The sequence below is a fragment of the Sphaeramia orbicularis genome, chromosome 16, assembly GCF_902148855.1.
Source record: "Sphaeramia orbicularis chromosome 16, fSphaOr1.1, whole genome shotgun sequence".
Taxonomy (NCBI): domain Eukaryota; kingdom Metazoa; phylum Chordata; class Actinopteri; order Kurtiformes; family Apogonidae; genus Sphaeramia; species Sphaeramia orbicularis.
This window is the reverse complement of record NC_043972.1, coordinates 25,745,788-25,760,667: the sequence shown is the minus strand read 5'-3', so window position 1 is coordinate 25,760,667 and position 14,880 is coordinate 25,745,788. Positions and strand designations below refer to the sequence as shown.

Sequence of the window (14,880 nt, the reverse complement as noted above, 5' to 3'; positions counted from 1 at the left end):
AAAACCCTGAAGGAAGAATTCACCACTTGTTTTTTATTAATTCATTTGTCATGCACTAATGAGTTCGATAAGTGGGCAAATCAGTTTGCACTGCAGTGCACTTGTTCTCGCAGCCCTTCCATTAGCTTAGCTTAGCCTAGCTTAGCATAATGGCTTCATACCTATGGTCAGACGTAGCCAGGCTTTCATGGGTGATCCGTAGTATTTTATGAGTGATTTTGTTAAATTCAATTCTCCCTAATCATTCCTTTAGTCCGGTGGGGTCAATATGATCACAAATTGAGGCTCAAATCATGGCGATGTGACTTACTGCACTAATGAAATCTTGGGAAATAAAAACTAATGCAAAGCTAAAACGGTAAATCAAAGCTAATTTAGCGCATGCATCCCTTCCAACAAAACGATTTTCCAATTTCCGTCAACACAACAGTCCCAAAATTGTATGAGTGCAGTAAGTCGCAGATCTAAAGAAATAATTAGGGAGAATCGGATTTCAGAAAATCACTTACAAAAGACAACAAATCACCTTTAAAAAAAACTGGCTACATGTTACCATGGAAATGCAGTGACTATGCTAAGCTAAGCTAACAGAAGGGCTGCGAGAACAAGGCAACGTGAGCACTGCAGCGCAAACCCTTTTGCTCACTTATCTACCTCATTAATACCTCATGTAAACCTTTATTCGGGTTTAACATTTCCATGTAAACAGAAGAGAAGATACTTTAGTTTCGAATTAATTTCTTCTGGAAAAATAAATTGGATTTAAAAAACACCATGTAACCGTAGCCAATCACTGGGCTCTTAATTCACACTAAATGGCAGGATCATAAAAGAACGCACTAATGCTGCCTGTAACAGTCTGTGTGAAGCAGGTAGATTACGCCACTTAAGTCTGCTAATGAAATCAATCCAGTTAAGTGGCTCAGTTGCATGTAACATTTTTTTTTTTGTACCTCTTGACAAAACATACCTAATATCACCCAGATATTGTTGGAGGCTGTCATCATCACTTGACATCACAGAGGAGCGCCACTCCCCGTAGGATCCAGTACTCGGGAGGAAGCGATGTTTTCAGGTCCACAGCTGCGATGTAATTGATGTCTGTCCTGACCGGCTTCTTGTAGATTGGACACATGTAGAGGTGGGGATCCTTCACACCTGAAACAACACAAAGTGTGACATAAGCCGCCGCACAAGAGAGTCGAACCAATCTGCAAAACTGATAGAAAAACAGTGAGAGCAGCTGGCAAAGGCTGTCTGTTAAATGAGAACACAATCATCTTTCTGCCTAAAATTGCTGCAACTCAATGAAATATGTAAATGTGTGTTGCGATGCCACTGGGACATCCCGCTGTGGATAACCGAACATCTGTTTGTGTATGATGGAAAAGCCGCGCAAAAGAACTCAAATTAGGAAAACCGTGGTTATTTTTCCTCTACTCCCGGAGCACTACTTTGCTTTTTTTGTTGTTTTTAGGTAATCAGCTTGCTAAATGATGGTTGTTGGATGCCAGTTTCAACATGCTGAAGTGTTATTTCAGTTTTCTTCAACTATGAGGGGAAAAAAACCCAAAAAAAACAACCCTTTCCTGATGCAAGTAAGTGCTCTTCAAAGAGGATAAACATAGATCAAACTAAGATCTTTTAAGGGGAGTCTCAATTAGGTGGAGTGGTTTTCAAGAGGCTACACACAAATCCACACAGGCGTGTCGTATGTATAGCTGCTAGCGGAACCGCAGGACCTGCCCACTGTTCGTTTTACACACACACTCTGGTACGCAGCAGGTATCCTTCTTGTCGAAAAGCTGGAAGGGAACATGCTGTAAACAAACCGCAGCGCACGTATCATCGGATCATTAATTCATTGTCAGGCAGACTGGCTCGCAGGCATCCACAGGGGCCTCTGTCTTCACTGCCTGCCTGAATATAAACCGGACTTATCCAGAACCACATAGTTCTGCTGATCTATTCTCAGACTAAATAAAGAGCTGTGAGTCTGCTTGACATTTAAATGTTACATCCATCCATTTGTGAAGGACTGCGTGGGATACAGACTCTGAGGAGACAGACTTAAAGACTGACATAAGTAGGGCTGTGTATCAGCAACAATCTGGCGATACGATACAAATCATAATACAAGGATCACGATACGATATATTGCGATATATCACGATACTGTTAACAAGGCAATATTGTTTTGTTTTGTTGCTTTTTTTTTTTTTTTTTTTTATTACAAATTATTTCCTGGAAAAACCTAAAGTGCAGCATTTGGATAAATACATTTTTAACACGCAGCTTTACCAGTCCAAAAAACACACAAACAAACAAACAAACAAATAATGAATGAATGAATCAATGAAATCTTTATTTCGAACATGTGACTGTGAAATCAAAACAAAAATCAACCAACAAAATATAAGGACTGGTATATAAATGATTGATAAGTAAACAAACAACAAAATAAATAAATAAATAAATAAAAGTAAATAATAATAACAACAACAAAACAAATGAAATAAAATTATACATGCTCGAAACAGAGTAGGAAGAAGTAAAAACTTACGTACTCCTACCCCCAATTTCTATTCCTTCTGATCATTATATAGCAATTATTATTTTGTATGAATATAATAATAATAACAACAACAACAACAATAATGGTTTAACAATATCACATATCCTTTTACCTATGTACACTAATATGATAATACCCATTTGCTACTTTTCCTACCAGATATTAATAAAAACTAAAAAGAACTAAAACAAAACAAACAAAAACCCTCAAACAAAAACACATATACATACATAATATAAATACATATAATATTCTATATTGTCCTATACAGTAATAATATATTCATATATCCATATTTAAACTAGATATTATCAGCACATATGTATGTGTCAAAGCCCCACTATGAAACACAACCGGATCCCCCCCTCAGTAATGTTTTACAGACATTACAGTTTAAGATTCTGCTTAAATGTTCGTATTCTATTGCGAAAAGAATCCATAATGTTCAGTCCCTGAATCATCCCACATCAGAACATTATTTTTGTGCATTCCCAAGAAGAAAAAAACAAACCTCTGCCTCTTTCAGACAGTAAAAAGTGCTTTTAGGATGCTTGAATTATCTATTATTTAACAAAACAGCATTATCAATTCAAAAAAACTACATGTATGACCTGCAATATCACAATAGTACTTTTGTTGTAAACAAACAGAACAAAATACTCATGTAAATATAGAAATAAAAGAGCTTGAAAAACAAAACTGAACCCCCGCCGTGCCTGAATTTGATTAAATACCTAAAAATATCGGCACAGTACTTTTTAATATCGATACAGTATCGTAAAGTGAAATATCGCTATATATTGTGATACCGATATTTTCTTACACTCCTAGACACAAGTGAGAAGGACCGTCTCTACATGAAAGGACGGCGTCGTTTTATTCAACAGAGTCATCTTTAAAAATGTCCAGTGGTTCTCAGTCTTTTTCGCATTTTATTGTTAAAGGACAGTTTGTAAATGTTAATATTTTCATAATTTAATGTAAGTTTTTACACTAAAACAAAGAGAAAATTTTAGAGTTGTCATTACTTAGTTATAGGTGTAATGTAATATTATGTTTTTCACATTAAACTTAGAAAATTTGGAGTCATTATTTATAGGTTATTATGCTGTTATTATTTTAGTTGAGATCATATCGGTCTGTATGTGGAACCTGAACTAAAACAACTTTGACATCCTTGATTGTTAATATCTTAAGTGTAATTTTTTGCGCTTTGCAAATTCATCCCGCGGGGCAGACTGGAACCTTTGGCGGGCCGGTTTTGGCCTCTGGGCCGCATGTTTGACACCTGTGTTCTAACTAGGGATGTAACGATTACCGGTATAATGATAAACCGCGGTAAAATTGCAGATGGTTAGTATTACTGTTTAAATTCTGATTATCATGATAACCGTGTTTGATTACCGCACTTTTCCGGAGGAAACGCCTCTGTAAAGATCTGCTTTTATGTCGAATATTTGAGCATAGTTTTAATTTATTACAATTTTAATTTTATATACCTAATATTTGGAACCAATCTTCACTTTTAAACTCTTTGAAAAGGTTCGTTAAGCATCTTTGTGTTATTTATGCAATAAATTATATTCATTTTTCAAATCGGATTTTATATTTTTTTTGTGTTTTCTGGCCTTTTGTGTTTTTATAGTAGGTTAAAGTGGAAAAAAAAAAAATAGACAGATGATATAGATGAAGTTGTGCTGAAAAAAAAGATCCCAAACATGGGTATAGTAAACATTTGTTTATATAGTATATAAAGGCAAAATCAAAAGTACTGAAAAACGGACAAAATAGACTCAGACCAATAAGGGTTAATATTTGAATGTTTCTGCCAAGAGAAAGTACATTGTGCCAATTATTTATTTGGTTTTTTGTTGTTGTTGTTTTTTTACACAATACAACTTGGTTAAATTATTTCAGTGTAGTCATTTTAGTACTTTTTGAACATTTTGAGCACAATTTCAACAATACCACGATAATAATGATAACCGTGATAATTTTAATCACAAAAACCGTGATACGAAATTTTCATATCGTTACATCCCTAGTTCTAACCTGAAGAGAAAAAAACCCCCAGCAGAGATCCCATGACCCCCTTGGCAAGCCTTCATGCCCCCCCTAGAGGGCCCGCCCCACAGTTTGATGAAACACTGTCTCAGTTTTTTACCAGACGCCGCTCACCGTTATTCTCCGCGTACATCCTGATGACAGGCATCATCTCGAACAGGACTTTGGGTTTGGAGTCGATGAGTTTGCAGCTGCGACGGTCCCAGCCGGCGCCTTCCAGGTAGAGGCCGTAGACGTAAACGCCCTCCGCCGGGGGCTGAGTGACATCGTCCTTCATCCACCTGGTCACCTCGTTGCACAGAACCATGCGGTCCAAAGCCCAGCCCTTGTTGGCTCGAGTAATCTCCTACGAATGTGAGCAGAGCACCTGGGGTGAAACGCTGATAAAGGAATTACAACAGCGGCGCACACAAATGACTTAGCTGACATTTGGAAACAGCTTTTTGCTACCGAAAATCAATCCATTTTGATAAGTGGGGTGTAATAGAGGTGGAATACAAAACCACCACAGGGGTAGAGAAGTGTACTCCATCGATGGTATAGTTTGCGAGATGCTGTGGGAGAAAAATCCAATCTAACCTAAAATAACAAGTACAACAAATAAGGGAAATACAAATACTGTTTCCCTTCAGTCATTTTGTCCTCATTTCAGAGAGGAAATTGACACAAATATACACACACATATACAGCTGAGGTCAAGAGTTTACATGGATCTTGGCTAAATGTGCTCAAAGTCAGCTGGATACTGAATCTGAAGAGACTGTCTGCAGTATTGAATTAACCAGTTGAAAGTTTTTTATAAGTCATAATATCGATTTCTGGAAAACTCTTGGTCATAGTGAACAGAGGTGTTAAAAGTATTCACATTCATTATTCAGATAGAAGTATAAATACTAGGGTTTAAAAAGGCTTCTGTAGAAGTTGAAGGATCAACTCAAGCTTTTTACATAAGGTTTTTTTTTTTTTCTTTAACTTGTCTTGTCCATCATCATAACAGCAGAATGGTAGTCTGGCTTCCTTTTTGTGCTGAACAAATTTGCTTTTCCAAGTAAAACTTCAAAGTATATGAGGCTCTCCTTGATATTCTGCTTCTTTATTTTGAATTTTGTTGAACCACATTTCGATGCCGGACCTGACATGAAGGAACAGGGGGGAGAAGAGAAGGTGAGAGTGAAGGGGGGAGAAAAAGGAAGAAGATGGCAAAGACTCTCACAAGAAAATACTAACAATAACAACCATGGTGATAACTATAATGGGAACAATAACTAGAAACAGGACTGAGTAAACTAGGCACAAAAAAAGGAAGAAATTACAATGAAATAAATAAATAGAGCCATAAGAAAGGAAAACATGAACAAAATATAAACGACAGCACAAATAATACAAGCAACCAATGTTTAAGTGTAAAAGTACTGTTTTTTCAAAACTACTTAATGTATAAAAGTAAATGTAAGGGGAAAAAAAATCCCATTAGGACAAAAGTTTAGGCAGTGCCAGGGGGCCTATGGTGCACTACCCTACCTCCACAAAAAACATTTATCTAAAGGACATAATGACTATAATGTTATATTAAAATGTTAATGTTGAAACATTTAGGATGCTCTAGTCTACCTGTTTCAGCCGCATATATGCCCATTGACAATAAACGCATTTTAGTACAATTCAATTGTATTAAAGAACCATATATGTGCACTACTGAGCATAAACATGTGTTTCATGGAGCAGAATATATGATGACTAGTTGAATATAAGTATTGGAATAGTGCAAAAAGTCAGGTGGGATCGATCGTGTACAAACCAACAGGGTGTCAGAATGGTATATGTTTATACTTCTCATCCAACCACAATCAAATTCACTCTATCTGGATGACGCCATTTTTTATTTGAATGATGACAAGCAGGAATGAAATAGTAGTAACGAGGCTATTTTTAAAATGTAAGGAGTAGAAAGTACAGAGAATTGAAAATGTAAAGAGTCGAAGGAAAAAGTCATCTGAAAAATAATTACTCCAGTACAGTATACAGTAGATAACCAAAATGTCTACCTAAGTAAGATAACAAAGTATTTGTACTTCATTATTTGACACCTCTGATAGTGAACGTGGTGTAAAACTTTGACCTAAGAATGCAATGGAGTAAATGATGAAATTAACATTCTGTCATTTCACATACTTGAAATGAATATAAAGGCTAACTGAACTAACAGAAATGTCCGGAAAGCTGAAAAACTTTAGAATGCATTCAGCTAAACTTCTGACCTCTACTGTACAACAGACCTACGGAAAAATGTCATGAGTTTGAGGTACACACTCTGTGCAGTACAGAGTTTGTAATGCCACAGGTCCAACAGCTCTCCTGAAGAGGCAATTCACTTTTTTCTTACTGAGAGAACATGACAGATTTTTCTAGGAGCTAACACAGAAGTCCAAAAAATCTCTGCTCAAATAAAAACAGACCTCTGCAAGTAGAAGATTCTGAGGATGAACCTTCACACACTGGAACAAAAATGAAAGTGTGCGCAAACTTCCACCACCGCTGAATGATTCATCATTTCTTCGACGTGTATTTCAAAGGGAAATGAATGTGTCGGTCCTGAACATACCTGGGCCCTTGGACGCCTGTTTTACTTCTAACACCATTACAGACAGTTAATGGGGTCTGTAACACTGAGAAATGCAGCTGAAAATCCCATTTAACACATCAGTCATTATGGGAATTAGTCCAAAGTTTATCAAAGAAATGTGTGTTTTCCTCTCTGGTGCTTTTATATAATTTTTTTTAATACAACGCACATATTCTATAAGGCTCATTAGTTTAAATTTTCACATTTTTCTTGTCACTTTCATGATGGTTTTGCAGTCAAGCCTGTGACTGAAAATCCACCTGACATTTGGACGTTTTAAGGTAGGTCTTCATCATATCTCAGTCCTCGAGGTACTGTTAAAAGTATTCTGTAGCATTTGTTACCCAGTCTGAACACTGTCCCTAAATCTAGCTGAGATGTTAAAGCACACTGTGTTTCAACATATTTTTAGAAAATTTGTCTCATTCATTCATTTTGTCGAACAAATACCATTGGGCTGGATATGTCACCGGTTCATTACATATACAGGGTGGGGAAGCAAAATTTACAATATTTTGAGGCAGGGATTGAAAGACAGTGTATGACCAATTAGTTTTTTGAAAGTCGTGAGAATTTATTTGCCATAAGAAAATGTACATAATAGAAAATGTTTTTATTCTATGTGTCCTCCTTCTTTCTCAATAACTGCCTTCACACGCTTCCTGAAACTTGCGCAAGTGTTCCTCAAATATTCGGGTGACAACTTCTCCCATTCTTCTTTAGTAGTATCTTCCAGACTTTCTCATAATAGTTTTGCTCATAGTCATTCTCTTCTTTACATTATAAACAGTCTTTATGGACACTCAACTATTTTTGAAATATCCTTTGGTGTGACGAGTGCATTCAGCAAATCACACACTCTTTGACGTTTGCTTTCCTGATTACTCATATGGGCAAAAGTTTCTGAAAAGGTATGGATAATAGTGTTAGGTATGATTATGACGTCAATATATGTTTGGTTTCAAAACAATTGACGTAGTGCCTGCTGAGAAAAAACAACTAAATGTTCATTGTAAATTTTGCTTCCCCACCCTGTACAGACGAACCATTCACAGTGACCAGTTAACCTATTGAGAAAGCCAAAGTAACCTACAGCTCTGGAAAAATTTAAGAGACCACTGCGATTTCCTCTGAAATCAGCATGTGTGCATGTATGACAGCCATTCCATTCCTGTGTCTGCGGAATTCCAACACAAACACACCTTATTCTACTGAATAAACACCTGATCCATGTCTTATTTAAGAAGAATAAGTATAAAAACCACTACTGATCCAGAATGCTGCTGCTCCAGTCCTCACTAAGACCAAGAGAGTGGACCACATCAGTCCAGTTCTGAGGTCTCTACACTGGCTCCCTGACTCTCAGAGAACAGACTTTAAAATTATCTTGCTGTCATTTAAAGCACTGAATGGTTTAGGCCCAAAATACATCAGAGACCTTCTAGTCCAGTCTGAACTATCCAGACCACTCAGGCGGTCTGGTGCAGAAGTCAGAACTAAACATGGAGAATCAGCGTTCAGTTTCTATGCTCCGTATATCTGGAACAAACTACCAGAAAATACCAGGTCTGCTGAGAGTCTGAGTTCTTTTAAGTCAAGGTTAAAGACTCACCTGTTCACTGCTGCCTTTGACTAAAAGGCTTTTGACTTTTTTAAATTTTATATTCTCCTTCCAAACTCTGCACTCAATCTCTTACTTTAATGTGTGTGTTTTTATATTTTTGGATTTTATGTGTTGTTTTCTTACTTGCTGTTTTTCATCACCTTTTACATGTTTCTTTTAGAATGTTTTAAATGTGTTTCTTTTTCCCTGTCGTTGTATTCAATGTCCTGTGTGAAGCACCTTGAATTGCCTTGTTGCTGAAATGTGCAATACAAATAAACTTGCCTTGCCTTTCCTTACTGTGGCCATCACTATCTTCTTGCAACAGATAAAAACAGTGCTGTAAGTACCGCAAAAGAAACTGGAATAAAAAAATAACTATTGAAAACTACTGAGACTACAAACTCTGAGGACTGGTTCTTCTATCAGGACAATGCTCCTGGCCTCAGCTAGATCAATAAAGGTGTGGATGACGGACCACCAGATGAAGACCCTGTCATGTTCAGCCCAATCTCCAGACCTGAACCCACTTTGAAAACTTCTGGAATATAATCAAGAGGAAGATGGATGGTCACAGCCACGGAACATTGCTGAGCTTCTTGAATTTCTCTGCCAGGAGCTGCATAAAGTCATCCAACAGCAATGGAGGAGAACCAAGACACATGAAAGCTGTCATTGAAAATCAGGGTTATTCCAGCAAATATTGTCTGAACTTTTACCAAGTTACAACATTAGTAGTGTGTTGTTTAGAAATGAATATGAACTGGTTTTCTTTGCGTTATTTGAGGTCTGAAAACACTGCATCTTTTTATTTTTTATCATGAGTCATGTTCTGCAAATACATGCTCTAAATAACAACATTTTTATTTAGAATTTGGGAGAAATGTTGTCGGTAGTTTAGAGAATAAAACAAAAATGTTCATTTTACTTAAACACATACCTACAGTCGTGGAAAAAATTATTAAACCATCAAAAGTCATCAAAAACAACGGTTATGCAATCAAGTCCTTACTCCTGTGTGTATCATGTGACTAAAACTGACAGAAAAGAAAACATGGAATGTCTAAAAGCACTGTTTTTGTCAGTACAATGCTATAGATATTGATGGAAGAACTGAAGTGATTTTGGTTATTATCAAGAAAACATGGAAAATGGCTAAATATCAGCTCTGAAATTAAACTATTATGAGCTATTTTTGTTGTTATTATATTTGTCCAAACAAATGTACCTTTTGTTGTACCAGGCATTAAAATGAACAAGAAATTGAAAAAAACAAGAGCGGTCTAATAATTTTTTCCGGCACTGTATAAATGGTAAAAATCAGAGAGAGTGATAATTTTTCAGTGGTCTCTTATTTTTTTCCAGAGCTGTATGTGGACTCACAGGACCTTTTTGCTGTGAGGCAGAGCTAACTACTGCACCATGCCACAACTTTGTCTCAGAAAAAGTAAAAAAAAAAAAATAAACCGAGGGAAAATGGAAAATAGAGAAATGCAAATGAGCTCACTGATTATGCAGCAGACTTTTTTTTAATTAAATAAAAGGTTTAAATTCATTTAAGTTTGATAAAGTATAAAACTATACTTAATATATGGAGAACACTTTTCAATTCTTTTTATATCTACAGTGGTGGAGACACCCCATGCATTTGTGATATATTGTATTTAGAGCTGCTCTTAAGTCTTTGAAATCTGTCCAGTATTGTTCCATTCTCCAAACCCACATGCTCCCTTCTGCATGTGCACTGTTCCATTGAAGTCAAAACTGGATGTTACATGATAATTCCCCTTGAAACACATCCAGCACATGTTGAAACGGTCAAGAATTTAATTTTGTTATGTTTTTCTCCCAAAAAAATCATTTGCATTTGCTTGTGTCTGACAAACCCATTAAATTTTGGGCCAAGTAGGCCAAAGTTCAAGTCACAGCAAGGTCACAAAATCTCCAATTTTCCTATCTCTCATCATTGAGCAATTTTCGAAAATTCAATTAAAATTCAAAACCACTCCGACTGGCCTCCAATTTGATCCACCCGTAGCTTTGAACAATATCTTGTATCTGGCACAAAATTGTCCACATCCACTGTGGAATGTGGACTCTGTGGACATTTACATTTAACATTGAAAATCCCATTTACGACACATTTTTCATTATAACTCAACAAATATTGATTGGAATTTAATATAATTTGACAAACACATGATTGGTACCAAGCTTCAACTTTTTCTGCTGTATGGAACAACCTTGAAACTGTTTAATTTAAAAAGAAATGGTTGATCCACACGTGCACACTGTTCAAGGTGCTTGGCGGAGGTTTGCGTTCTCTGAACACTTGTTTATTGTTAAGACTGTCAAGAATTTAATTTTGTTATCCCCCCCCCCCAAAAAAAAAATCATTTGCATTTGCTTGTGTCTGACACAATTTTTTTTTTTTTTCACAAATATTTCACAATAATATTTGAGACTGTATAAAATATTAAGGGTATCTGAAAACTTTTTTCCAGTAATGTAGAATAGGGAGTCCTAACAACATGATGCTAATCAGTGAAACATCTGATTACAGTATCCACATGCTGCACATTAAACTAAACAGCTATTCATTGGAAACAAAGAAATGTGTAATTGCATACCTGTTTCTAGTCTGCATGCCGTGTTTTTGGGTGTGCGTTTAAATGCATGTGTGTGTGAATATGGCTGTGTGCCTGCCTCTCCCTCTGCGTACCATCTGGTATCCTTGGTATCCTCCTTGGTGGCGAGTAAGGAGGTAGGTAGAAGGATGCTGCGTGTACCTGTCTCATGGCTGTCAGGAAGCCCTGCGGGTTGAAGAAGCCTGTCATCCAGAAGCAGTTGGGCCGCCCTTCAAAGATCCAAGCCTGGAACTGCCGGTTTCGCTCAAGCAGCTCTGTGAACCAGAACCCCAGGGTGCTGGAGGCCCATGATGCCTGGGAAAACAAAAACAACAACATGAACAAAACATTACAATAGCACAGTGAAACTGTCATCTGTGCAGATCAGAGGAGAAGACAACAGGGAGACATAAAAAAGAGTTGTGAATCACTGTGTGGCAGAAAACAAAAGAGGAACTTATGAGAATTCAACACAATAGAATAAAAAGGTTTAGAATACAATACAGAGCAAAACAGAGACGAAAATGGACCCAAAGGATTGAGCACTGCAGGTAGCAAAACTAAGAACAGCAGCTGGAATGACATTCGAGACTTAAATTATTCTAAAGATGTAATATTTGTGAGAGCACGGCTTGAATGCCAAGAAGATCATTCAAATATGAGATACGGGAAAAGTCATGCAGAGTCATACTTGTTGGTCTTCTCTGTATATTAACATTACTGCGTTTTCTAACTATGTTAGAAGGGGAGACATTTTTATTTATCAAGAAAATGGATTTGTAGACTCTGGATAGAAGTATCAAATAAAAGTGCACACAAAGAAGGGATGAGCCAACAAACATCAGTACCAGCTAAATGTCACATCAGTGGCTGGATGGCCGTATTAGATCTTATTGGAAGAAAGCCTCGGATTTACTTACAAATATTAAACAACAGAGGAAAAAGGATATCTGTATAGTAATAAATACTAATAAAACAGCTTGAAGATATGAATTTATTCCTGTGGTTAAGGAAACATTTATTTTCAGAATTTCTTATTCAAAGCATGAATCATTAGCTGCTTTCAGGTAGATCGTGGGTCGGCAACCTTTGCATTCTAAAGAGCCATTTTAGGACAGAAATAGGAAAAAAAATCTGTCTGGAGCCAAAAGATACCAAAAATCTAAGTTTCAGTGCATTTACAGAACTACAAATAAATTACAGAACTAAACTACAGAAAAAAAGTGACATTATTGTGTTGAGTATAGAGATGAATACCTTCAGTGTCATAAAATTAAAAGTAGTCGTGTTTTACTATTACTACTATTACTACTTTTTGATTTATTTGGAGTGTAGTTACATTTTTACAACTGCATAAGATCAGAATAACTTTATGGTTGCGAAAATAATAATAATAATAATAATAATAATAATAATAATAATAATAATAATAATAATAATAATAATAATAATAATAATAACTATAATTTTTGGATGTGTGTGTCAATCACCTCTCTTCATACGAAAACAATATCAAAATGTGTAAAAAAAAAAAAAAAAAAAAGTGTTTCCATGTTTTTGACAAAGTCATATGGAGCCACTTGAAAAGGGCCCAAGATCCAAATGTGGCCCAGGAGCCACAAGTTGCCCACCCCTGAGGTAGATTAAAGAAAGACATTTAGTTAATGGTCAAGCAAACAAATACTATTTGGTAACTGTGCTGACTATAGTTCTAAATGCACAAGACAAAAACAAAAGTCCGCTCCATTACTTTAGTGCAGTTTCTACAGATGCCAATGAAACGTATACGAATATGAGTCACAGAGAAGCTTCATTATGTGTCATATTTCAAGCCTCCAGATATTTTTTATGAACATATCGTAGCGTGGTCCACTTCAAATACTTGAACACAACAATGCTTTTAACTCACCTTCTTCCAGCGTGCAGGGATGCGGGCGTCATACATGCAGTCCAGAGCGTCCCGCAGGTTTTCGCTCATGATGATAGTTCCATCGATCGCCAACTTGAGGTCAGTGAGAGTGTTTCGGACCAGAACTAAGACCCTCTGCATCCGGTCCACCTCCTGACGCAGGAAGATGTTCATGGGCTTGAAAGGACCCATCTCCTGGAGACGTTCCCTCACCTATTACATATGAAGTCACAGGAAAAGAACGGGTGCACACTCATCATGTAGACTGACACATACGACGAGATAAGTTATTAACGCAGGTTGAGGAACAAACATCATGCTTCACATCATCTAATTTCCCCTGTCTGTCTCTATTGGTGTGTCTAATCCCTTTTCTTTTCTATTTCTCATTATATGAACCATGGGTTGAGGAGTAAGCCTCCAGAGATACATCCTCCTCCTGAAACCCCCCCCCCCACCCCCCCCAGATCCTAAATGCCAAAGCCCACCTCCTTTCATTCCTTCTCCTTGACCATTAGAACCTGTTATTTAATAAACCATTTCTCATATAATATTAGGACAAGGTCTTTGTAAATGGATGATCTAATATCCATGATTCATCCTATGGAGGCAGTGAATCTGCCCCCTTCATGCTGTTTAATAAATTCTATTTATTGCATATATATATATATATATATAATGTCCTATAAGGTATATCCATGGCAGCCAGAATGTTGTCAGAGCTGCTTTAGAAAAGATGGACTTTGCAAGCATTTAAGAGAAATGCTTGTTGCATAGATACAGGATGGTACAGAGCTGAAGTGCTGTTTCTGGGGTCCTGATTTACTCCCTTCTAATAATCATTAGCTGGTTATATAACCATTTACTCTCAATAGGAAAGCTGTTATGTGTCTCTAAGCCTCGAATTAAATAAATACATATTTGAGTAGCACAAGGTTTTCAATTTTCTATCTAAAAATAACCAATGTGATATCTTCAGGTTCAACTGGATTTGAGGTTTCTATAGTTACAATCATATGTAAGAGCCAGAGATCTGGAAACAAGGATGTTTTTTTTTTTTTTAACCCATTGGTTCCCAACCTTTTTGGCTCATAACCCCATTTTAACATCACAGATTTCTGGCGACCACAGACATTCAAAATAGAGACTTTTTTTTTTGCTCAAATTAATTTGTTTTTGATCCTGTAATAGTTTGCTATACTACGTTGCAAATAAACATTAATTTTAGTTGACATTTAGTCTATAATGTATATTATTATGGACGGAGGCAGAAAAGCCAGGTGTAGATTACTGCACAAAGTGAGAATTTGATTTTCCTTGGTCAGGATATGTACAGTCAGTCCAGCTTGGATTTACAAGGCTGACAATTAATACTGAACAAACAAGAACTCAAACTATGAATTATGAAAGAGCTGCAGCATCTGAAACTGACCACAATGAACATTTGACAGATAAACAGTACCACAGTGCTTCAGTTTC

At 36.6% G+C, this 14,880-nt stretch overlaps 1 protein-coding gene across 1 annotated transcript in view; it reads right to left on the bottom strand.

Annotated features, from left to right (window-relative positions):
* Window positions 1–793: 793 nt before the first annotated feature.
* Window positions 794–14,880, bottom strand: part of dnah5 (dynein, axonemal, heavy chain 5) — a 153,966-nt gene continuing 139,879 nt past the window's right edge. Inside the window, exons 85-88 of the mRNA XM_030157779.1 lie at window positions 13,402–13,614; window positions 11,655–11,807; window positions 4,754–4,985; window positions 794–1,158 (exon numbers count right to left, since the gene is read on the bottom strand). Coding sequence (XP_030013639.1) covers window positions 1,007–1,158; window positions 4,754–4,985; window positions 11,655–11,807; window positions 13,402–13,614 — 750 coding nt within the window. The 3' untranslated portion in view covers window positions 794–1,006. The remainder of the gene's footprint in view (window positions 1,159–4,753; window positions 4,986–11,654; window positions 11,808–13,401; window positions 13,615–14,880) is intronic.